The 27,248-nt window shown below is 39.7% G+C and overlaps 1 protein-coding gene across 1 annotated transcript in view; it reads right to left on the minus strand.

Annotated features, from left to right (window-relative positions):
* LOC140482887 (tetratricopeptide repeat protein 7A-like) overlaps positions 1 to 27,248 on the minus strand; it is a 361,467-nt gene that overhangs the window by 211,801 nt on the left and 122,418 nt on the right. The window contains exon 11 of the mRNA XM_072580610.1: positions 131 to 235. Within this exon, the coding sequence (XP_072436711.1) occupies positions 131 to 235 (105 nt within the window). The remainder of the gene's footprint in view (positions 1 to 130; positions 236 to 27,248) is intronic.

The following is a 27,248-nucleotide window of genomic DNA, read 5'->3' on the forward strand; positions in this document are numbered from 1 at the left end:
ATTCTGGTCATAGAAGCGTGCAGTTGCTTACAACAATGTATCACAGAACAGGGATGCTGTATGCAAAATGTACTCTAACTTCTGCTCCTAGCTACCGAAATGAAATATATAAACAATTATGTGTACTTACCCAGTGTAAAGGTGCAATGCAGACCTTGGCAGCCATGAGTGGAATACTTGGATCATTGGGTCGGAGATTTGCACATTCTCTAAGAGCGGACACGGCCCTCGTTGACTGAAAATTAAAATGATGATTCAAAATTACTTCTTATTCGAGAACACATTTTATTTACTTTCAAAATAATGGAGTTTCACACAATTTAGAGATAGATACAATGATGTCCAAAAAAACTGAAGTTTTAAAAAGAAATTTGAATTTCCAATTAATAGCTGAAAGGATAACACAAGATTTCACCTTTTAAACAAATTAAAAGCATTACCGAATAAAAATTTGCAGAGAATGTATATTTTAAACTAAAGAACTTTCCAGTTTGCTTTTAACGCAACAAACACACCCACTACCCAGGTATGCTTGACATTGTTCCTTAATTAATCAGATTGCTCAGAACTATTCCAAAATAATTCTAAAATCCTGAACCTTTACTCTTGATCTTTTCTTTTCCTAGCCTGAAACTTTTAAGCAACTACTATTTTCACAGTGAGGGATTTTCATGGCAATTTTCTCTTTCTCCACTGCAAGTTAGGCAAATCTTCCAGCCTTAGAATATTTAGGAATACCCCAGGAATCCTTTCTCTCCCAAAACACATTTCCATGACAGCATGAGTAATTCAGGCCTTGTATTCAAGTAGAAGTGCCAATCAGCTATCCTTGTGAATGTTCTCTTATCTTGCAAGTAAATGGCATTTAAAGCATAATATTTTATAACTCAACATTCTCAACATCTTGGAACTTTGAGACGATGGCAGCAATCTGTATTTTCATTGGTTAGACTGCTAGTCTTCAAAGTGTGCCCACCCAACCTATACTCTTTCAACTGCCACATCCTACTGGCCTGTTGTTAGGGAGATGTTAAAACAGGTCACATGGTCCCTTTCAATTTACCCTAAATTAGAGGCAAAGGCCAACAGATAACTATGTTACAAACTTCACAACTGTAAGACATAATTAAAATGCAGCAAGTAAAACCTGACATTAATAACCATCATGAAAAAAAAGTTTATATTTCTCATTGGCATTGTGCATTTACAACAGAACCATTTTGAAAAAGCTACACAGAGACTGGTAACACCAAGTCACTCTTTATTTACATGTCCATAATACACTTAGCTGTGGCCAGCTGGCTCGGACTCAATCCCTGAACGGAGGAGATTATAAATTACCTGACTTATTTTGGTCAGCCAGGGCTTCCTGATTGACCCAGGTTAACAACCCCAATCAAGGATTTTGGTCAACAAGATCCACCTAGTTCCAATCACTACACATTTCCTGAGTAAAACATTTGGTATAAAACCAATGTTGAGCCAGAAAAGGAAAGGAAAGAGACAGGATAGCCATTCTTTAGTCAGTATCACTCATTCTGTCTGACTAGGTTTCTCTTCTATCTTTCCTCTCTTAAAAGGCAAGGCCACTAAGATACAGGCCACTCATGGAGGATGATATTTCACAAGCAAAAGCAGAACTTTGGCATACCTTACTCAAATGACCACTCAATATATACAGGCATAAGTAATTAGCATCGGGGCACCATTCAATTGTGTATCGGGGCAGGGAGTCTGGGGAATATCACAACCATCCTCATATGATGTCTATAAAAATTCCAGAAAGAAGCAATGATGTGTCAAACAGGAAATAGAGCCTTAGATTGTTTTTGTTTCGCTAATGATGGGTTAGTAAATTAACTTTAACATCTCTGTCCTACCTATAGTGAAATTAGCAAAGTCACACCCAACGTTACTTGATTTACCACCAAGTCATCCCTTCCTTACTCTGGTTTGCTTTAAATTCAAGTGCAATGTTGAGATGGTATCACCAAGGGTATCCTTTGAAAACCAAAAGGAATCATTAATACCCTGATGTTTTACTCTTCAATCTCCTAGGACAATTTCAATGTGAACTGAAATAAAAACCTGTTTACACAGGTTCTTCAGAAATGCACTCATCGCTTGTCAAAGTTACAGCAGGAATTAGGACAGCTATTACGGTAATTTGGGATCTGTTTCCTTCCATCAACTGCTTTGGACTATTTGCTTGCATAGAAATTGCTGAAGACATCACCTGATCAGCAAACTAGGAGCCACCACAGAGTCTGTCAGTTGAAATAAACATGCATAAATTGCCATGATTTACCCAGCACACTTCACTTTAACCACAGAGTTATTGATGCTCTGAGGATTAGAACTGAGTGTTCCCAGGCAGGTTCACAAGCAACATCATCAACAAAGCACTTACCATTCAAATGAATATATTCCAAATCTTAGACAAAAGTGACAGGCAGAAAATGATAGACTGCTAGTGTTTAATTATAATTCATTTAAATGGTTTGACTTTTATAAATGAGATCATGGTGACATTTAAAATGTAAACAGTCATTTGTACCAGAGATTCTTCTCTCAATTGGGGCCAATTGACTGATGCAGAATTAAACAAATATGAAAGGTTAGCCCTGCTATCCAGTTCAGGTTAAATGATGAAATCATAGAATCATACAAACATAAAATCTTTACAGTGCAGAAGCAGGTTATTTAGCCTACTGAGGCCACACTGACCCACCGAAGAACATCATACCCAGACCCACCCAGACCCACCCATATCCCTGTAACCCTGCATTTCTCATGGCTAATCAACCCAGCCTGCACATCTCTGGACACAATGGGCAATCCAGCATGGCCAATCCACCTAACCTGCACATCTTTGAAATAATTACAGACTGACACAACCTTCAGTCTACAGCAGCTGCCATAAACAGTGGCTTCTCTTATTTATTCATTCATTCATTCATGGGACACGGGCATTGCTTGCTCTGCTGGCATTGATTCTCTGTGTCTACTTGCCCCCAAGGTGAAGGTGATGGTGAGCTTCTTTCCTGAACCATTGCAATCTATTTGGCGTGGGTACCTGCCCCACAATATGTTTCAGAGGGAATTGCAGGATTTTGAAGGAACTGCAATGTATTTCCAAGTCAGGATGGTGAATAGCTGGAGGGAAACCTTGCAAATGGCGGTGCTCCATTTATCTGCTGCAATCATGGGTTTGGAAGGTGTGGTCTAAGGAAGCTTTGCAAATTTCTGCATCTTGTAGATACCACTCATTGCCACCAATGTGCATGGGTGGTGAAGGGAGTGAATGTGCGAGGTTGTGGTTAGGATCCCAATTTCTCCTGAATGGTGTTGAGCTTTCCAATTGATTTTGGAGCTGCAACATTCCAGGAATATACAGACTATTCTATCAGAGCCCTGGCTTTGGCGACAGAAGATCGGCTTTTCAGAGACAGGAGATTGTCACTCGTCACAGAATTTCTTGACTATAACCTCTAGTTCAGTTTCTGGTTGATGGTTACACCAGAAATGCTGTCAGTGGGGATTCAGTGATGGTAATGCAACAGAACATCAAAGGACAATGGTTAGGGTCTCTGTTGTTTGAGATGGCCATTGCATTTGTGTGGCATGATTGTTACGTGCCTCTATCAGCCCAAGTTGGAAATGTTATCTAAGTCTTACTGCACTTGAACTCAAGCTGCTTCAGCATCTGAGAAGTTGCAAATGATGCTGAATATTATCCAATCACCAGTAAACATCCCCAATGATGATCTGACACTAGAAGGAAGGTCATTGATGCACCAGCTGTATGTGATTGGGTCTAAGACACTGCCCTCAGCAAGAACTTTTTTTAATTCACTCGTGAGACATGGCTGTCACTGACTGGCCAGCATTAATAGCCCGTACCTATTTGCCTTTGAACTAAATGACTTGCTAGGCCATTTCAGAAGGCAGGTGAGAGTCAATCACATTACTGTTGGTCTGGACTCACAGGTAGGCCATACCAAGTGAGGTTGGAACATTTCCTTCCCTGAAGCACATTAGTGAGCCAGATGGGCTTTTCTGTCAATGGTTTCATGGTCATCATTACCAGTTATTCTTGAATTCAAATTCAACCATCTACCATGGCGAGATTCAAACCCAGGTCTTCTGAACATAGCTGAGTTTCTGGATTAATAGCAATAGTAAACTGTGGTGATGTCTTGGAACTGAGATGACTGCCTTCCAACACACACTTCCTTTGTGCTCGGTTTTTCTCCAACCAGCGAAGAGTCTCAAGCACCCCTAATTTTATTTGCTCTACCAATGTCAACTGCGTCTTCTGCCATCAAGGCCATAAGCTCTGGAATTCCCTTCCAACATCTCTGCTTCTCTTCCTCTCTTTCCACCCTTCAAGATGTGCTCAAAAATTTATATTTTTCAAAAGGTTTTTATAATATGTCCTTCTGTGGTTCAATGACAAATGTTGCTTTATGGCATTCCATGGGACATTTAGATTTTCATGATGATGAGTGTGTGGAAGCTTAAAGAAGTATAATTACAAAGGCATCTGGATACAGCCAGCTGGATTGAACCAGGAAAGGAGTTTAGCAGCAAAGACTGTTGAAGGGTTGAAGGCTGAAGAAGGGTTACACCCAAAACGTTGGCTTCCCCATCTCCTGATGCTGGCTGGCTTGCTGTGTTCTTCCAGCCTCCTGCTTGTCTGGTTGAGAAACAATGGCAGACATTTAAGAAAATATGTTATGGGTTCAAAGTAAGGATATGTCACAGTAAGGAAGAAGAATTCTACAAATGGAATAAACCAGCCATGGCTAACCAGGGAAATTTAGGGCAGTATTAAATTGAAAGGAAAAAACATACAATCTAGCAAATATTAGTGGTAAGCCAAAGGATTGGAAAAGTTTAAAAAACAAACAAAAGACAACCAAAAAAGTAATAAAGAGAAGATAATCTTTGAGGGCAATCTTTAAAAGTAAGATCAAGACAGACAGGCAGAGCTTCTTTAAATATATAAGGAAGCGAGAGGTCAAAGTAAACATAGGCTTCTTAGAGAACATGGTAGGGAAAATAATAATGGGGAACGAGGAAATGGCAGGGGAGTTTAATAAATGCTTGTACCAGTTTTTCTAGTGAAACACACTAATAGCATTGTAAAATTATTAAATAAATAAATGACAAAGGAGGAGAAGAAATAAACACTACATATATAACTAGAGAAAAAGTGCTGCAGAAAGTAAAGGGGCTAAAGACTGAAATCCCTGGGACCTGATGGGATGCATCCTAGGATGTTAAAGTTAATAGCTACAGAGATAGTGGATGCACTGGAAAAGTTCCTGGAAATTCTAGAGAAGTTCCAGATAATTGGAAAAAGATCGATGTAACACATTTATTTAAAAAGAGAAGGAAACAGAAACAGGCAACTATAGGTCAATTAGATTAATGAATATTATTGAGAAAATGTTAAGAGTTTATTATAAAAGATCTAACAGCACAGCATTTAGAAATATAAAACATGATCAAACAATCAGCATAACTTCACGAAGTGAAAACCAAGCTTGTTAAATTTATCAAAGTTCCTTGATGGAACAAGCAGAATGGATAAAGGGGAAGCAGTGAAGGTAATGTATTTGAATTTTCAGAAAGCCGGTGATAAGGTACCATACATTAGGGTACTTAATAGGATAGGGTGTATGGTGTTGAAGGTAGTGAACTAATATGGAAGATTAGCTAACTCATTAAAGACAGAGATGGGACAAAGGGGGCACTTTCAGGATGATAGCCTGTAATCAGTGAAGTGCTGGGACCACACTTATTTTCAATATATATTACTGATTCGGATGAGAAAAGTAAAATGTGTTGTTGACAAGTTTACGGATGACACAAAAATGAGGGTGGAAGAAGGCAAGTGGGAGGATGATATAAAAAGACCACGTAGGGATATAGATAGGCTAAACAATTGGACGAAAACTTGTAGATGGAATGTAATGCGGGAAAATGGAAGGTTATGTACTATGATAGGAAGAATAGAGAAGCTGAATATTATTTAATTGGACACAAACTGTAGGAAGCTACAGAACAGAGGAATTTGGGAGTCTTCATCCAGGAGTATCCAAATTCAGCAAGTAATGGAAGGGCAATGGAATACTGACCCTTATTTCAAAGGGAATGGGGTACAAAAATAGGGTGGTCTCACTTAAAACATATGCAAAGTCATAGTCAGACCACAGCTGGAAGACAGTGTTGGGTCATTTATTTGAGCTACACTGACACTGGAGACAACACAGGCTTAACCTGGGTAATGAGCAATTATATTGTGAGAAAAGGTTGAGTAGGTTAGGTCTATACACATTAGAGTTTAGAAGAATGACAAGTGATCTTATTGAAATGTGCAGGATTCTTAGATGACTTGACAGGGTAGATGCAGAAAGGTTGTTTCCACTTGTTAGAGAGTCGAGGACCACAGGGCATAATCTCAGAATAAGGTGTTACCCATTTAAGACTGAGGTGAAAAAGAATTGTTTTTTCCAGAGACTAGTGAGTCTGCAGAATTCTTTACTGCAGAGGGCCACTGAGGCTGAATTATTAAGTATATTCCTGGGTGAAAGGGACAGAATTTTCATCAGTAAGGGAATCAAGGATTATGGGGAAAAGGCAGGAAAGTGAATTTAAAAACATTCAAAAAATGCAGAACAATATTCCATACAGGAATATGGACATTAAATAAAGATCTGGAACTTACAAGTTTTCAGACAAAAGGATACATGGGAACACCACCATCTACAAGTTCGCCTTCAAATCACTCACCATCGTGACTTGGAAATACATCACTGTTCCAAATACATCCAGGACCAAAAGAAGACTGCTCTGAGTGTCAAACAGCAAGTTCTGGCATAATTCACCAAATTTGCAGCTAATTTTTATAATTCAATGATCCAGAAAAACACAGATTTAACACAAGTGGCAAAAAGTGAAATGAGGAAAGAAAAACAAATTCCACAATGAGTTATTGTTTGCAATGTGCTGCCTGAGCATGTATTGGAAGCAGATTTAATAATGTATCTCTGAGGTTAGATGGGTGCACTCATTCCCTTCTAGCCCCAGTTCTCTAATGGTGACAACAAATTTTAAATTCAACCACAGAGTGGTGAATATGATCATTAATTGGTTTCGAATATGTCTGGTGTAGTATTGGAAACAGTTCAGCTAGGTTCCTTTCATTAATAGTGAATAACTAGATTATTACAAATAGAAGTTATTCATACAAATTGCAAAGACTTTTGACAATAAAAGGTTTATACTGTACAAAAATAGGAATGATTTATATTCTAAATTTCAGACTTAACATGAAACAAATGTAGGTAATAGACAAGTGATGGTTGAACAGACCACAGTATATAGTACAACAAATAGCAATCAAGATAGGTTTCACAAATTTCCTAGCAATTCCTTCCCAACTCTCCAAAAGACATTGGTAGTGGTGTAAGCCACCAAACACTATTAAAATGTTACAAGGAATTTTATGTTTGATTAGATGCCTTGCAACTCCCTCAAGAGCCAATCCTTCATGGACTGCCTCAATAACTGCTCATTCGAGTGGTTCATCTTCCTTTCCTCAAACTATACTCCTCTGGAACTTTGGGAAATGGTGAGCGGCCTCCTTGAGCTACTGCTGCCATTGTGCTGGAGGTAGATGGACAGTGCCACTGCTGAGGGAGTTCGAAGATTTCAATCCAATGACAGTGAAGGAACAGTGCTGTATTTCCAAGTCACAATGGTGAGTGGCTTGAAGGGGAACTTGTACATGGTGGTGTTCCCATGTATCTGTTGCCCTCATTCTTCTACGTGAAAGTGGTCATGGGTATGGGAGGTGCTGTCCAAGGATCTTTGGTAAATTTCTCTAGTGCATCTTGTAGATAGTACACTCTGCTGTTACTGAGCCTTGGTGGTGGAGGGAGTGGATGCTTGTGTAGACTGCACCAATCAAGCAGGCTGCTTTATTTTTGATGTGTCAAGCTTCTTGTGTATTATTAGAGCTGCACTCATCCAGGCAAGTGGGGAGCATTGTTAAAATGTTCAGGGTACATTGAGCACACAGCATAAAAATGCATACAACCAAAAAAAGCCACACCATAATAGCTTTCAAAATGTAATTAGATAGATGCTTGAAGGAGTGAAATTTTCAGAGCTCTAGATAAAGAATAGGGAAATAGAACTAATTGGATATTTCTTTCAAAGTGACATAGGTATAATTAGCTAAATGACTTTTCTGTATGTTTGTATGATTCTATGCTTTCATTAGCTATCAAAGTGAGGTGTATTAATCTCAATTGCAACACTGTGCAAACATCAAGGCATTGATCACAGGTTGCAGCTCTGTTCCCTGAAGCATCAGAGGCTGAGGGGTGGGTGACCTTATAGAGGTTTATAAAATCATGAAGGGCAAGGATACGGTAAATAGACAAGGTCTTTGCCTCAAGGTAAGAGTCAAAAACTAGACAGCATAGGTTTCAGTTGAGAGGGGTAAGATTTAAAAGGGTTCTGAGTGGCAGTGCCAATCAAGCAGAGGATGGAGGAAGTGGTAGAGGTTGGTATAATTACAACATTTAAAAGGCATCTGGATGGATATATGAATAGGAAGGTTTAGAGGGATATGGGCCAAAGGGGACTAGATTTATTTAGGATATCCGATTGGCATGGACGAGTTGGACAGAAGGGTCTGTTTCTGTGCTGTAATCCTCTATGACTCTGTATTGTCCTCCTTGTCTAATCACATTAAATATAGGAATCCTACTAAGAAGTTAATGGTAAAACCTTTCAATGGTAATTTGACAACCGACAAAAGCTCATGAAAGCCTAATGGGCAGCAGGAAAATCAACAAAATTCAATACTGTAGGCAAGACCAATGACTATTTCTCATTTGTGATGGTTCTTTTGATGCTGTAAGCAAAATAACCCAGGGTAGAAAAATCAAGGCTTATGAAAACCTAGGCTTTGGAACCAGGTCCCTCTTTCCCTCCACTGAGTACCAACCAATATTATATATTTATAGTGATCACTAAAATAACGCTGGGACAGGGTGGGAAGGTTTGTTTTCATGAATTGCCCACAACAAATGTTTTTTTTAAACTGAAGAAAAATTAAATAGAAAGAGAAAAACATAAACAGTTTTGGGAAAAGGGTACAGGAATAGATAGATACTTCAGAGTGGAGGCACAAGGTTGATAGGCTCTGAATTGTGAAATTCTAAGATCAGGCAACATCTCTTTGTATGTCAACAATTATGCAAAGTAATGAAAAGCCTCTTTGTTTAACTCCCCAATATTTACTAAATATAGCTATCAACTGCTTCTGCACAAAAACAAATCAACTGCAACTTTTGAAGGCAAACCTCTGGACAATTTAATATGTGACAAGATCCAAGAACCACATTCATCTTTAAACTACCACAGAGCTAATATTTTTAATTCACAGCAAGTCGAGACAGGAATTAGGCCAATATTCAGGGAACATTTTCAGTCCAGTCCCTCGGCTGCTTATTAAAGTAGGAAGAGATAATTTTTGGACAAATGATCACTGGGGAAAATACAGTTATGCTAGTCATTTTGGCAAATGTGCTTAAAAACATTGTCATGGCCACACAATTATTAAAACACTCATATAAAGAATTAATATGCAAATCTGTCATCACTTTATTGGTACGATTACCTCTGACTCTTCAAATAAAGATTATAAACTTTAATGAGTTAATTAGGTGTATTCAATAAATAATCCAGACATGAAATGATTAATAATTTATTCTACTGGCTGACCAAATCTAAGAGGTTTAGCACAATCAGCAGGAATTCCTCCCCACAAGAATGCATTTTGCCTTTCACTTTCTATCATTTACAAAACAAAGTCAACCTTCTATACTTCCACAGTGAATCACTGTGCAATTAGCAAGAAATAAGATCCAATGTTTCTCGACACTTACGAATAAAACAGCAACACTCTACAATAATTTGTCAGGAAAGGAAATATAAGTCACCTACTATTTCCAATTTTCTCCATTCCTAAAGGCATCAGGTACTGCTCGGATATAATTCATTAATTGCTAAAAGCAGACTTCCATTTGTTTGGTCAAGTGAATGTTCCTCATGTCAAGGCTGGGCAATATACTGGTGAGTTATGCAGGCCTGGCTGAACTCCATCCTGTTGATGTTATTTACCCACTTTATTTGACAGTGAATATCTAATGTTTGTTCCAGTTTAATGCATGCCCTTGCCTTTTAAAACTCCTTCAATTTAGCATATTTTCCTTTCCAATCCTCAATCTTCCAGTTTCATGCCGCCTTTTCTTATCCCTTGTCAACAGCTTGAGGTGCACCCTTGCCCTCCCAATCTCTTTAGTGTAAAATGCTTCCTTTTTTCCCTCATCGTTATAGGATTAAGATTTTTCAATAATTTATATATTGACTTGATTTAGCAAATAAAGAATTAAAATTATATTCTATATAATTGTGGTTAGTTGGTAAACAGTTTCAATGGGATCAAAGTCATTTGACAGCACAAAAGTAAGATTTACTGTTCTGTTGCTTTATAGCTCAGGCTAAAGTAAACTCAGGCTTTTGAAATTAGACAGCAAAAACTGAATTTATGTTTTAAATTGGTTTGGTTTTGTGACCAAATCCCTTTGAGTGTAGAAGACTTTGAAACTAGGGTCTATAGTCAGTAATGTAGTTGTCTTGATCTTTTTAGATGTATCATCTGGGATGATATGACTGGAAGGTGACACTACATGCTCTAAACAGACACAACTTGCTTTACTGGTGCCATCTTATCTTGGTAGACAGCTATGGAATAGATAAGCTCAAGGAATAAATTATTATAAAAGGGGTGTCTTAATAAAGTCATTGGTAGGTAAAAGAATGATTCAAGGGATTGTGAGAAGTGATTCAAGGGATTGTGAGAAGTGATGTCAGTGACTGACCATTATACTTAAAGGAATCAATTGGGCATACACTACCTGGTTAGTCCAAGATTGACAATGAACTGTTCATACACTGTGCATGCATCATGTAGCCAATTTTACAAAAATATCATGCAACAGCTGGACCAATCAGACCTCAGTCACTTGGAAAGGGTTAAGAGGACGTCTTTTTCCGTATTTCCGCACCCCAGCCAAATGAAACTGTTAGTATTCCATTGTGCAATGGCTGAGTTCACTATCTGGTTCAGTGTAATGTCTGCAACTCATGGTTAAGTGACTCATTAAATTACTAACATTTAATGATCAGTGAGGCATTTAGTCAGAAACAAAAATTGGATTCCAGAATCTGACATACCCCACCTCAATTTAACGTAACTATTTCCCTTTCTCTCATTGCTCCTTCAGTTTAAGTTGGGCCCTTACTTGTCTCTTTCAGTCCCTTTCAGTTCAGTATAAGCCCGACTTGCTCTCCCACTCCCTTCAGTTAAACATGCACCCTACTTTTGCTCCGAATCCCATTCTTTAATGGGCAAAATTGACCAAGAGCAGACTTAGCCCGAGGAGTTTTCTTTGTGACAATAAAAACACTTTGCAACTAAATAAAAAAACCCATGGTTCCAACAGTTACTGGAGGTAGTCTGGCAATTCCTGCTTCACTGTTAATTCAGGGAGTAAATAAAGGCAGAAACTAATGCACAAAAGATTTTCATTTGTGCAATCAGAAAATTATGCTTGAAGACTTTGTTGGAAGCACAGTAAAATAGATACAAAGAAGTAGGTGGGAAGTGAATGTTGAAAAATCAGATTTTAAAAAATTGATTTTGCTATACAGTAAATTAAGCAACACAAAGGAAAGAAGTATTTTAAATTAGAACTCAAATAGAAGATAGAAAGTGAATTCCAAACCACTGAATATTATGCACTCCAAAGAAATTGTTCTTTTAAACAGCAATTCTAATTATGACTCATAAACCAACTGGTGCAGATTTCTGCACTTCGGTGATTTGAAAAGAATTAGTCATGACGAATCTACAAATCAGGAGTAACAATAGGCCATTCAGCCTCTTGAGCCTGCTCTGTTATTTAAAAAGATCATGGTTGATTTGATTATAAACTCAAATCCATATTCCCACCCACCTTGATAATCTTTCAAACACCTTCCTTATCAAGAACCAATATTCAAGGACTCTGCTTCCACCACCTTTTTCAGAAGGGAGTTCCAAAGCCTCATGATACCAAAATACTATCTCTGCTTGAAATGGACCACCCTTGGTATTTAAACATTGATTCCTGGCTCTAGTTTCTGTCATGACAGGACATATCCTCTCCATTTTTGCCATGTCAAGACAGTTCAGTCCTTTGTATTCTTACATCAAGTCACCTTTACTCTAATAAACTCCAGCGGATACAAGCCTAGCCTGTCCAACCTTTCCTGAGGCAATCCACCCATTCCAAGAATTAGTCCTGTAAATCTTGTCTAAACTGCCACCAACACATTTACATTCTTCCTCAAATGAGGTGACTAATATTATGTACAGTACTCCAGATATAGTCTCACCGGTATCTTGCATAGCTTCCCTACTCTGTATTCAATTACCTGCATTATAAAATTTCCTTTGTGATAAAAAATCTATTAACAATCCTAATTATTTGCTGCATCTAAACTCAAAACTTTTTGTGATTCATGTAGAGGACTCACAGATACTTCTGCATCTCAGGACTCTGTATTCGCTCACCGTATATATTATGGTATTTTATTCTTCTTGCCAAAATGAATAATTTCATTATTTTTCACATTATACTCCACATGCCACATCTTTGCCAACTCACTCAACTAAGCAATCTCTTCATGTCCTCTTCGTAACTTAATCTTCTATCAATCTTTGCGTCATCAGCAAACCTGGTAACAATACATCCATTCGCCCAAGACATGCATATAAATTGTAAAAAAATTGAGGCCTTAGCTTTAATCCTTGGAATTCCCTGGTTCTCATTTATCCACAGCACGTGTAACCCCCTCATATAACTCCAATAAATTGATCAAACATGATTTCCTTTACACAAGATTATGTTTTCTCTGCCTTATATGCCCTGCTATAACAACTTTAGTACTAGCTTCTAATGTTTTCCCATGACAGACTTTAAGTTAACTGATCTCCAGTTTCTTGCTGTTTAACTGTCTTCCTTTTGAATAAATGAGTTATGTTTGCTATCTTCCAATTAAATGGGATATTGCCCAAATCGGGTGGGGGGAGGAGCTTTGAATAATTCAAAACATTGCATCAATTACCTCACTAGCCATTTATTTTAAGATCCTAGAATGCGTAGGATGAGGCCCATCAGGACCTGGACAATTGCCAACCCAAAGCTACAACAATTCACTCATTAACACTTCTCTAGTGATTGTAAGCATTCTACAAACTCATCAAGACGATCTTTGTCCATCTGACTTTTGTACGCAATAAGTAGATTAAAATCTCTTATAATTAGGACTGTGCATTTCTGACAGCTCTTCTTATGTTTTTATTTTGTTGTCCACCCTACTATGTGGATACCACTTGGGTTCTATACATCACTGCCCCATGTGACTTCTTGACTTTATAATGTTTCATTTCTACTCCGTGACTCCCTTGTTAGATACATACCCCTCACCAATCCAGCCTCCACTCCCGGCACCTTCCCCTGTCACAAGAGATGTAAAACTGTGCCCACACCTCCACCCCTCACCTCCATACAAGGCTCCAATGGATCCTTCCATTTCCAGCAGAGATTTTCTGGTACCTCCACACGTCATCTACTGTGTCCATTGCTCCCAAAGTGGTCTCCTCTATTTTGGGAAGACAGAACGTCAACTTGCGGAATGTTTTAGAAAACATCTCTGGGACATATGCACAGTGGCTGAACACTTCAACTCCCTCTCCTACTCAGCCAAGGACATGTACGGAGGAGGGTCTCCTCCTCCGCCATTGTTGTATTCTAGTCTCCCAATGCCTGGAGGAAGAACACTTCATCTTCTGCCTTGGGACTCTCCAACCACACAGGATCAATGTTGATTTCATTAGTTTCCTCATTTCCCCTCCTCCCACCTTATCCCAGATCCAACCCTCCAACTCGGCACCGTGCTCCTGAGCTATCCCACCTGTCCATCTTTCCCACCGATCTGCTTCAGCCTCCACCCCGACCTATCACCATCATCCTGACCTTCATCTACCTATCGCATTCCCAGCTACGTTCCTACCAGGCCACTCCTCACATTTAATTCTCAGCCCCATTGGACCTCACCCTACATTCCTAATGATCAGCTTATGCTCGTAACATCGACTCTCCTGCTCCTCGGATGTTGCCTGACCAGCTGTGCTTTTCCAGTGCCACACTTTATGACTCTGATCTCCAGCATCTGCAGTCCTCACTTTCTTCTCATTTCTACTCAAACTGTATCCACAACTTGGTTGCCTGAACTTAGGTTATCCATCTCTGTTGTTCTTACACCATCACTAACTAATAAAAATACCCCTGCATTTCTCCTATTTCTCGGTCATTCCTAAATGGCCTGTTTCCTTCACGTTTCAAGTCCAAATTCATGCAATCCTCCATCCACATCTCTGTAATGGCTAACAGATCAAACTTATACTCATTTCTGTTTACATTCTCAGTACATCTGTTTTGTTATAAATACCATGTATATTCAAATGCAGAGCCTTTAGTTTTATTATTTAAGTCTCTTTGTAAATTCTAGTCAATCTGTTGTTTGATTCTTAGATTCACTTTCTACCCCTCCCTGTAATGATCTGTTTGTTGTATCCTGTTTGAACATCTTTCTTTTTGGCATTGATTCTACTCTTCAATTAACCACATCTTACCAAATTTGATCAAATTGATTATTGCAAACTGAAAACAAAAATCCTTTGTGACACTTTAAAAAACACTATCAGGACTTTGTAACACAGCAATTCCTAAAAGCTGGTCAACAATCAATTGTCCTCTCCTCTCTCTTTTAAAACTACTTCTAAAAGTGCAAGAAGTATTATGTTGTCCTGTTTTATCTTATGCTTTAAGACAATGCTGCTCCCAGCACAGTGAAATGCCATTCTGGAATATCTCAGGCTGTGGGTGACTGCACATACTCTTTCTGAGGCTGCTTGCCACTTATTTTGAAGTTCTTCAACTCCTTATGTACTGGAGCACCCATTTATTCACATTTGTACATGGTTCTAAGAGCTGCTCCTTTTTTGAGGCATTTTAGGTGTTGGAGGTGATCTCCTCAAATTCCAGGAGCAGTAATTCCTGTTTCATATGCTGTTGCATTAATCATAGAATCCCTGCAGTGTGGAAACAGGCCCTTCTGCCCAACAAGTCCACACCAACCCTCCGAAGAATATCCCACCCAGAACCACTCCCCCAACCTATTACTCTACGTTCCCTCTGACTAATGCACATAACCTACACATCCCGGAGCACCATGGGCAATTTAGCATGGCCAATTCACTTAACTTGCATATCTTTTGACTGTGGGAGAAAACCAGATCACTTAGAGGAAACCCATGCAGACACGGGGAGAATGTGCAAACTCCACACAGACGGTTGCCCAAGTCTGGAATCGAACTGGGTCCCTGGTACTGTGAGGCAGCAGTGCTAACCACTGAGCCACTGTGCCTGTTTCTTTTGGAACTTTGGGGAAAAAAGTCAAAACAACGGTACATTTAAAAGGGAGAAAGTCAGACAAGAGGCAGGGAGCACATGGTCAGTGAGGGACAGAGAAAGAAACTTACTGCTGTGTCAGTCAGTAGTGTAAGTCTGCACAGCTACTGCCTTTGCTGTTTGAGTTCATGTATCTCTGGACATCGGAGTGCTTCTAGGAAAGCTTAAACAGTAAAATTCACAACTGAGGTTGGAGAAACCTGTGTAAGAGAGTTGACAGCACAGAAACAAACAAAAGTGCAGTTTTTAACATGTAACCTTTCTGTAAATCTACAGTAGTGAGTACAGTGGGTTCTTTCCTGATTAAATGTTTTATTGAAATTTGTCTTGGTTAAATATTAAAAATGTAAACCATATGTACTAAGTTGGCCCGGAGCACTGTTCTTTTTTAAGAGTAAAAAGATGGTGTTATTTTCTGCGTCTGCAAATTTTGAAGGAGCAAAGATGGCCTTTATTATAGTGATATGCTCTTCCTGTCAGATGTGGGAGATTAGGGAATGTTTCCATGTTACTGCTGATTATGTCTGCAGGAAATGTCTTTGGTTGCAAATCCTATCATATCGCATGGATCGGTTGGAGTGACAGTTAGAGGCAATGAGGAATTTACAAGAGCTAGGAGGTGTGATGGATGCAGTTATAGGAAGGAAGAAAAGTAGCAGATACAGTCAGTTAGATGCGTTAACTCCAGGAAAGGGAGGAGGGGTAGGTAGGTACTGCAGGAGTCTTCTGTGGTTATCCCCATTTCAAATAAGTATGCTGTTTTGGAAAATGTAGGGGATGACGAACTCTCAGGGGAATGTCGCACAAACAGCTAAGTTTCTGGTATTGAGACTGGCTCGAATGTAATGAGGGGTACATCGAAGGGTTCCAAGTGATTGATTGTGTTAGGGGACTCTCTAGTCAGAGGCACAGACAGACATTTCTGCAGCCAGCAGCAAAAATTTGAATGGTGTGTTAACTCCTTGATGCCATGATCAAGGATGTCTCAGAGAAGGTGCAGAATGATCTCAAAGGGGAGAGGGACCAGTAGGAGATCATTGTGTACATTGGAACCAATGACATAGGAAGGGAAAAGGATGAGATTCTGAAGGGAGAATATAGAAATTTAGGCAGGAATTTAAAAAGGAGGTCCACTACGGTAGTAATATCTGGGTTACTCCTGGTGCTACGGGCTAGTGAGGGTAGGTATAGGAAGTTAGAGCAGATGAATGTGTGGCTGAGGAGCTGGTGCAGGGGAGAAGGGTTCACATTTTTGGATCATTGGAATCTCTTCTGGGGTAGTGGTGACCTGTACAAGAAGAAGGATGGATTGCACCTGAATTGGAAGGGAACTAATATACTGACAGGGGATTTGCTAGAACTTTTCAGGCAGATTTAAACTAGTAAGGTGGGGGGTGGGACCCAGGGAGATAGCGACAAAAGAGATCAATCTGAGACTAGTACAGTTGAGAAAAGCAGCAAGTCAGTCACAGCAGGCAGGGACAATGCAGAGAACAAGGTAGGACTGATAAATTAAACTGCATTTCCTTCAAAGCATGAGGCCTAACAGGGAAGGCAGATTAACTCAGGGCATGGTTAGGAACATGTGACTGGGATATCATAGCAATTACAGAAACATGGCTCAGGGATGGGCAGGACTGGCAGTTAATGTTTCAGGATACAACTGCTACAGGAAGGATAGAAAGACGGGCAAGAGAGGATGGGGAGTGGCATTTTTGATAAAGGATAACATTACTGCTATACTTCGGGAGGATATTTCTAGGAGTACATCCAGGGAATTTATTTAGGTGGAACTGAGAAATAAGAAAGGGATGATCACCTTAGTATGATTGTATTATAGACCCGAACAGTCATCAGGAAATTGAGAAACAATTATCTGCAAGAATAATAGGGTGGTTACGGTGCAGGACTTTATCTTTCCAAACTAGACTGGGACTGCCATAGTGTTAAGGGTTTAGATGGAGCAGATTTTGTTAAGTGAGTACATGAAAATTTTTGATTCAGTATGTGATGTACCTACCAGAGAAGGTACAAAACCTGACCTACTCTTGGGAAATAAGGCAAGGCAGGTGACTAAGGTATCAGTGGAGGAGCACTTTGGAGCCAGCGCCCATAGTTTAAATATAGTGATGGAAAAGGATAGAGCAGATCTAAAAGATGAAGTTCTAATTTGGAGGAAGGCTAATTTGGCTGCAATTAGGCAAGAACGTTCAAAAGCTAATTGGAGGCAGACGTTTACAGGTAAAATGATGGCTGGAAAATGGGAAGCCTTCAGAAATGAGATCACGAGAGTTAAGAGACTATATATTCCTGTTAGGGTGAAAGATTAGGCTGGTATGTGTAGGGAATGCTGGCTGACTATAGAAATTGAGGTTTTGGTAAGGAAAAAGAAGGAAACATATATCAGGTATAGACAGGAGAGCTCAAGTGAATCTTTAGAAGAGTATAAAGGCAATTATAGTATACTTAAGAGGGAAATCAAGAGGGCAAAAAGGGGACATGAGACAGCTTTGGCAAATAGGGTTAAGGAGAATCCAAAGAGATTTTATAAATACATTAACAATAAAAGGGTAACTAGGGAGAGAATAGATGCCTTTAAAGGTCAGCAAGGCAGCCTATGTGTGGAGCTGCAGGAGATGGGGGCGATACTAAAAGAGTATTTTGCATCAGTATTTATTGTGGAAGAGGGCATGGAATAAGTAGAATGTGTGGAAATAGATGGGGACTTCGTGAAAAATGTCCATATTTCAGAGGAGGTGATGCTGAATGTCTTGAAACACAAAGTGGATAAATCCCCAAGATCTGATCAGGTGTACCCTAGAACTCTGGGGGAAGCTAGGGAAGTGATTACTGGGTCCCTTGCTGAGATATTTGTATCATCGATAGTCAGAAGTCTCACAAAGCTGTTCCTTTTCTCAAGGATACTATGTCCTTGGTTTTTTTTCAGAGGGGTCATAAACCAGCTCCTGGTTCGGTACAGAGATTAAAGGGTATTGAGAGGCCTTTTTGCCTTTGTAAACAGATGAGACTTCAGGCCAAAGTGGTCATGTTTTAGAAGTGACCTGTATAATGAAAGGGGAGTGGTCAGCTCTCTAGCTGAGCAGTTCAGTCTAGAACTAGTTAGGAGTTCAACAGTGAGCTATGTCGAAACTCTCCCTTTCTGCCCTTCAACTTCAACCTGTAAGCATGTGTTCCATTTATACTGGGTTTTAAAGGGAGTTTGCTTATTGGGACTCTTGTGTATATTCAGAACAGCAAAATTAAGTCCAGTTGGATTGTCTGAGTTCTGTAGGGGTTCTTTATTCGCTTTGTTGTGTTTCATTGTGTAATTTTGTGAATAAAGTTCTGTCTGTTTTAAAACCTGGTAGTCAACCTAACTAACTTACTCTGGGTAATTTTCACTGTTCATTTACTGAAACAAATTGCAAAGTTATGGTCTGGGCTGCCCTACTCAAGAACGTTTTGAGTGGTCTGGCATAGGCCAGAACAGAATGGGGACTCTTTGCAGTATTTTAAACAGCGAGTGGTAGGTGCTGGTGTCTTTATTTTGGGTGTTGGTTTGGTTGGGTAGCCAAAGCTTGGGATAGTAATGGCTCTTTCAGTCACCAAACGTTTTCTGGGTGTGGATGTGGTGACTTTGGAGGTTTTGCAAAAAGTGAATAAGACCAAGCTGCAGGAACGAGCAGAAAGTCTGGAATTGGAATTGCCTGCTTCGATGAGGAAAGAGGAGAAAATTACAGCAGTAGCTCAACATGTAACCTTGCTGGAGAAACCATCAGAATCTATAGAGATGGCAAGAATTTAATTGCAAATGAAGCAGCTTAAGTTAGAGGCGAGAGATAAGGAAGGGGCAGCAGAAATGAAACAGATTGCGTTATGATTAAAAGCAGAAGAGCAAGAAAAAGAGACAGCTTTTGAACTTCAAAAACTGACACTTAAAAAAGAAAGTCAGCTGAAAAGGCTGGAAATAAAGGCTGAAGGTAGGCTTAGCGAGGAAGAGAGTGAGGATGAGCAAGTCCCTGGTAGTCAGAAGCCTAGTGAGAAACTGTTTTGGGATGTTCAAGCATTGCCTAAAGTTGATGAGAAGGATGTGGAAGCCTTTTTCATCTCATTTGAAAGGGTGGCTAAACAAATGCAGTGGCCAGTGGCAATGTGGATTTTGTTGATCCAAACAAAACTTGTAAGTGGAGTAAGTGAGGTATTCATATCACTATCAGAAGAGATATCTGGGGAGTATGAGCAGGTGAAAAAAGTCATTTTAAGTACAACTGAGCTTGTACCAGAAGCCTATAGACAATGTTTCAAGAATCTAAGGAGGGATCCTGGTCAAACCTATGTTGAGTTTGAAAGGATCAAACAGAGTAATTTCAATAGATGGATAAGAGCTTTAAAAATTGAGCAAACCTATGATGCCCTTAGAGAGGTAATTATTTTGGGGGAATTCAAAAATTCATTGCCTGAAGTAGTGTGAACTCATGTGGAAGAGCAGAGAGTTAAAACAGCAAGGTTAGCAGCTGAAGGGGCTGATGATTATGAGCTGGTCCATAAAACATGGTTTGGCATCCAGAATCAATTTCAGTTCATGAAGGATAGAAATTGGGGCAAAGAGAAATTCTCACATGGAAAGGATAAAGTAGATCGCAGTGAAGATCATAACGATAACTTACCACAGGGTAAAAAAGAATCCTTGAGGGGGACAAAGACGTTAAAAAGCTCAGGTGTTTTCATTGTAATAAAGTATCCACACTAAACAGTGTGGTGGGCTAGGAGAAAACCAGATGTAGTTTGTTGGACTAGTAACAAAGACCACAAGGCAAGTTAGACAACTGCCTTACAGCATACAAGATGATCAGAGTTTGATTAAGGAGGAAGTGCCAGATCTGCTTAAAAAATCTACATGCAAGGGTATAGTTTATTCACATAGTCCAGGAGGAGCAGGGAAACAGGTTACAATATTAAGAGACACAGGATTCTCTCAGTCAGTGATGCTGAAGGATGAGGAGATATGAACTCCTGAAGGACTATTGCCAGAAAAGGTACTTCTATCAGGAATTCGTGGTGAGAAAAAAAGCACTCAATTATGTAAAGTGAGGTTAGAAAGTCCAGAGAAGAGAGGGGAATTTATGGTAGGAATACTGGACAAACTCTGCTCCAGGAATATAATTTGTCCTTGCAAATGATATAGCTGATTCACTGGTATACATGCTGCCTACATGCTGAAAGGTCAGTGGAGACACAGGCAACTGAAGACACAGAAACTGTTTATCCAGGAATTTTCCCTGATTGTGTGGTCACAAGATCACAGAGGCATGGGCTGAAGTAGGAGAGTTCAAGAGGCACAGATAAGGAAGCTGACATAGCTTTATCCGAGACATTTTCTGATCAGGTAAGTGGACAGAGCAGGAACAACCAGGTAAATGTGCAAGTACCTTTAGCTCTGCTATTGAGTTACAGTAGAAAGATGAGAAATTAAAACAGTTATATCAAAAGGCATATACAGAAAAGAAGAATAAAAGGATCCCTGTGTGTTATTACTTAACAAATGATGTCTTAATGAGGAGGTACAGATCATCACATAGTCAAGCAGATGAGAAATGGACAGAGATTCATCAAATTCATCAGTAGGGTACAGAAAGGAGGTGCTATGAGTGGTGCTTGACTTACCACTTGGAGATCATTTAGGAGTGAGGAAAACAAAGGCTAAAATACAAAGACATTTTTACTGGCCTGGACTACACAAGGATCTAATTTAGTTTTGCCAGATACGTCACACATGGCAGCTAATCGGAAAACCACAGGCAGTAGTAAAACATGCACCTTTAATACCTATTCCAATGTTTGAGGAACCTTTCCAAGCATCTTGATTGATTGTGTAGGTCCCCTACCTCAAACAGTAAGTGGGAATAAGTATTTATTAACAATAATGGATGGGTTGACTAGATTTTCAGAGGCAATCCCATTACGCAACATCACAGTTAAAAGAGTTGTAGAAGAATTACTGAAATGTTTCACCAGATACGGGCTATCAATAGAGATCCAGTCAGATCAAGGATCAAACTTCATATCCAAACTATTCAAGGAGGTTATGGATAACTTGGAAACAAAGCAATTCAAATCTATTGTGTACCGTCCAGAATAGCAGGGAGTGCTAGAGAAATGGTATCAAACATTAAAGACTCTGTTGCGGGCTTATGGTCAGGATTATCCAGATGATTGGGATAAGAGAATTCCATTTGTACTTTTTGCGATCAGAGATGCACCAAATGAATCGACCAAATTCAGTCCATTTGAATTAATTTTTGGACATGAAGTAAGAGGACCACTAAAACTGATTAAGGAGAAATTAATAAGTCAGAATTCAGAGACCACCCATTTGGACTCTGTGTCAACATAGAGTTGGAGAGTTGGCTAGATAGCATTTAAAAGTATCACAGCATACAATAAAACAGGAAGCGGATAAGAAATAACAAATTTTCAATTTTGCAATTGGGGATAAAGTATTGGTGTTACTTCCAGTAACAGGTGAGTCTTTAACAGCAAGGTTTAGTGGACCTTATCAAATTGAGAGGAAATTGAACAAGGTGAACTACTCGATAATGACTCCAGACAGGAAGAAATCTCACAGAGTGTGTCATGTGAATATGCTCAAAAGGTATTTTGACAGGGAAGGAAAGCAAGAGGAGAAGGGGTTAATGGTTACAGCACAGAAGGAAGAGCCAAGTTCAGAGGATTCTGAATTGGACATTCCTCAAATCAAATTGGACAATAAGGAAGTTGTCAAAAATTGGGATAAGTTGAGTTACCTTCCACAAGAAAATCAGTAATAACTCTTTCAGGTCATTTTATCACATGGGGAGATATGCGGAAATAAACGGGAAGTACTAACCTAATTGTGCATGATGTAGACATAGGAGATGTTGTTCCGATTAAGCAACGTACTTATAGACATAATGCTCTAAAGTTGGCACAGGTTCAGGAGGAGATAGAGAGCATGCTCCAAGATGGCAAGTGTGTTACAGTGACTGGAGCTCACCTACAGTCATGGTGCCAAAGCCAGATGGTACCTAACGGTACCCAAAGTCAACACCGTTACAAAGACTGATGCATATCCAATTCCACGGTTGAGGGACTGTGTCGAAAAAGTGGAACAAGCAACTTACATTTCTAAGTTGGACTTGCTCAGAGGCTACTGGCAAGTACCTCTGTCAAAGAGAGCAAAGGCAATTTCAGCTTTCATGACACTAAATGGACTATATCAGTTCAAAGTCAAAGTTTGGTATGAAAAATGCTTCAACCACAGTTCAGAGACTGACTAATAAGGTCATTACTGGGTTACCCAACTGTGTGGTGTATATTGATGACCTGGTTATTTGTGGTCACTCATGGAAAGAACATTTACAGCATTTATCAGACTTGTTTGATCGACTTTAGAAGGCAGGCTTAGTGGTAAACTTAGCTAAAAGTGAATTTGCCAAAGCCCAAGTCGCCTTCCTGGGCTATGCTATCAGATATGGACAAATGGCCCAAGGAGATGCAAAAACAAAACTAATTGGGGAATTTCCCACACTGTTGACAGAAAAAGCAGTACTACGGTTCTTGGGATTGAGCGGATTTTACCAAAAGTTTGTGCCGAACTTTAGCAGTGTGGCTGCTCCACTCACCAAATTGTTTTAAAAAAGGGCAAGAAGTTTCAGTGGACAGCGGACTGTCAAAAGGCATTTGGCAGCCTTAAAGCTGTGTTAACCACTACCCCAGTATTAGCCACCCAGATTACATGAAGCCTTTCATGGTGGCTATCGATGCCAGTGATATGGGTGTCAGTGCAGTGTTCCTGCAGGAGGATGACGAGGGGATAGAAAGACCCAACGGGTATTTTTCTACAAAGTTGAATGTTCATCCACAAAAATATTCAACAGTGGAGAAAGAGACTTTAAGTTTGGTGTTGGCATTACAACATTTCAGTGTTTATATTACCAGTAATGCATCTGAGTCAATCACAGACATTGATCATAACGATATTTGTGGAAAAATTTAAAGACAAAAATGCCAGACTGTTTAGAGGCAGCTTGGTGTTGCAGCCATTCAATTTGACAATTGTGTACGTGGCAGGTCACAAAAACATGATCGCTGATGTGTTATTGAAGCTTGAATGAGATATGGAAGCATTCGGTGGTGGGTGTACCACAGCCTGAATTTGCACGTGATTGTGCATGTTTATAGTTGGTACAGTGTATATGGGTGTTTAGACAACTAACCAGTTTGTTTCTGAAGTGTATAAAAACGAAGCCATCCTTTGATATTGATGGTTCATTTTCTTTTTAAGGGGGGGGGGGGGGAGGTCTCACAAAGCTGGTTCCTTTTTTTAAAAAAGCTGTTCCTTTTCTCAAGGATACGGTGTCCATGTTTTTTTTTCAGAGCAGTTACAAACCAGCTCCCAGTTCTGATTAGACTGGTTTGATACAGAGATTAAAGAGTATTGAAAGGCCTTTTTGTTTACATGAAACTTCAGGCCAAAGTGGTCATGTTTTAGAAGTGAACTGATCAACAAAAAGGGAATGGTCGGCTCTCTAGCCGAGCAGTTCAGTCCAGAACTAGTTCGGAGTTCAGCAGTGAGCTTTGTGAAAACTCTCTCTCCTTCTGCCCTTCTAACTTCAACCTGTAAGCATTTGCCCATGTTCAATGTTTTTCTTAAAGGGGGTTTGCTTATTGGGACCGTTATGTATATTCAGAACAGCATAATTAAGTCTAGTTCTGCAGGGTAGACCGAATTCTTCAGAGGTTCTGTATTCTGTTCTTCGTGCATCATTGTATAATTTTGTGGATAAACTTCTGTCTGTTTTAAAACATAGTTAGCTTACTCCAGGTAATTTTCACTGTACACTTATCAAAACAAATTGCAAAGTTATGATCTGGGTTGCATGTTCAAGAATGTTTTGAATGGTCTGGCCTAGTCCATAACACAGGTGAGGTGCCGGAGGACTGGAGGTTGGTTAACGTGGTGCCACTATTTAAGAAAGATGGTAAAAGCCAGGGAACTATAGACTGATGAGCCTGACATCAGTGGTGGGCAAGTTGTTGGAGGGAGTCCTGAGGGACAGAATTTACATGTATTTGGAAAAGCAAGGACTGACTTGGCATAGTCAACATGGCTTTTTTTGTGTGGGAAATCATGTCTCACAAAATTGATTGAGTTTTTTGAAAAAGTAACAAAGAGGATTGTTGAGGGCAGAGCAATGGATCTGATCTATATAGAGGTAAAAACAATGACTGCATATGCTGGAAAGCAAATACTGGATTAGTGGTGCTGGAAGAGCACAGCAGTTCAGGCAGCATCCAACGAGCAGCGAAATCGACATTTCGGGCAAAAGCCCTTCATCAGGAATAAAGGCAGTGAGCCTGAAGCATGGAGAGATAAGCTAGAGGAGGGTGGGGGTGGGGAGAGAGTAGCATAGAGTACAATGGGTGAGTGGGGGAGGAGATGAAGGTGATAGGTCAAGGAGGAGAGGGCGGAGTAGATAGGTGGAAAAGGAGATAGGCAGGTTCGACATGTCCGGACAAGTCAAGGAGACAGTGCTGAGCTAGAAGTTTGAAACTAGGATGAGGTGGGGGAAGGGGAAATGAGGAAGCTGTTGAAGTCCACATTGATGCCCTGGGGTTGAAGTGTTCCGAGGCGGAAGATGAGGTGTTCTTCCTCCAGGCATCTGGTGGTGAGGTATAGACTTCAGTAAGACGTTAGACAAGATTCCCCATGGGAGACTGGTTAGCAAGGATAGATCCCATAGAGTACAGGGAGAACTAGCCTTCTACATATAGAACTGTCTCAAAGTTAGCAAATAGAGGGTGGTAATAGAGGATTGATTTTCAGACTGGAGGGCTGTGACCAGTGGAGTACCATAAGGATTGGTGCTGGATCCACTACTGTTCATCATTTATATAAATGATTTGGATGTCAGCAAAAGAGGTACAGCTAGTAAGTTTGCTGATGACACCAAAATTGAAGGTGTAGAAGATAGTGAAGAAGGTCACCTCAGAGTACAGCAGGATCTTAATCAGATTGTCCAGTGGGCTGAGGAGCGGCAGATGGAAATTAATTTAGATAAATGTGAGGTGCTGCACTTTGAAAAGCAAATCAGAGCAGGACTTATCTACTTAATGGTAAGGTACTGGGGAGTGTTACTGAACAAAGAGATCTTGGAATGTATGTTCATAGTTCCTTGAAAGTATAGTCACAGGTAGATAGGATAGTAAAGAAGGCCTTTGGTATGCTTTCCTTTATTGGTCAAACTATTGAGTATAGGAGTTGGGAGGTCATCTTGCGCCTGTACAGGACTTTGGTTAGGTCTCATTTGGAATATTGCGTGCAATTCTGGTCACCTTTCTATCAGAAGGATGTTCTGAAACTCGAAAGGGTTCAGAAAAGATTTATAAGGATGTTCCCAGGTTTGGAGGATTTAGGCTACAGGGAGAGGCTGAATAGACTAAGGCTGTTTTCCCTGGAGTGTCAGAGGCTGAGGAGTGACCTGATAAAAGTTTATAACATCATGAGGGGCATGGGTAGGGTACATAGACAAGGTTTTTCTCCCCCCTGGGCTGGGAGAACTAGAGGGCATAGACTTAGGGTGAGAGAAAAATATAAAAGGGACTTAAGGACAACCTTTCATGCAAAGGATGGTGCATGTATGGAATGAGCTGCCGGAGGAAGTGGTTGAGGCTGGTACAATTATACCATTTAAAAGGCATCTGGATGGGTATATGAATAGGAAGGGTTTTGAGGGATATGGACCAAGTGCTGGTAAATTGGACTAGATGAGGTTATGATACATGGTTGGCATGGATGAGTTGAACCAAAAAAGGTCTGTTTCCTTGCTGTACATCTCTATGACTCTAAATACAGTTCTCTAATGTAGTGCCTAAGAACTAGCTTTTACATACTAATTATAGACAAGAGTCTTACCATTTTGGTGCCAGAGTCACATGATCAGTAACATTTTATTGAATTACATGAACCTCATTCTATCGGCCCACTGCTCTATACTAAGAATGGTAATTCCTTTCCTTTCCTCTCCTTCTCCCATTTACCAGGCAAGTAACCAAAAATTAAGGTCCTTCATTAAACAAAAAAAAAACCAATACCCTTGCTATGAACTTACATAATCTTTACATGATGTTCACTTAGAATTTATTTATCAAATCACAGTATACATATAGTTTCAATATATCAGTTTATGCTATCATGCAAAAAAAAGTCTGTATTTTTGACAAAAATAAATAATTACATCAAAAGCAAAATGGCAGCCAAGTGCACTGTAGTGAGGTTCTATTATGTGAAATATAAGTTTTTATAGCTTTATTCCCATCGCAGATTCTGAAAAGGATGCTTCAGGAAAGAAGGTGGGGATGTGATGTTGGGAGTAAGACAGCAGGAGAGGGAGAGGGAAGGAAAGGAGAAGGGAACATAACATTTGCTTAGCAAGCAAAAATTATAGGCATTCATCTAAAAGACATATTTCATCGCTGGCCATCAATTGTGGAATGGATTATTTATTTCATCAAAGACGAAAGCTTATTACTAAGAGCAAAATA

The sequence above is a fragment of the Chiloscyllium punctatum genome, chromosome 11 (assembly GCF_047496795.1).
Source record: "Chiloscyllium punctatum isolate Juve2018m chromosome 11, sChiPun1.3, whole genome shotgun sequence".
Taxonomy (NCBI): domain Eukaryota; kingdom Metazoa; phylum Chordata; class Chondrichthyes; order Orectolobiformes; family Hemiscylliidae; genus Chiloscyllium; species Chiloscyllium punctatum.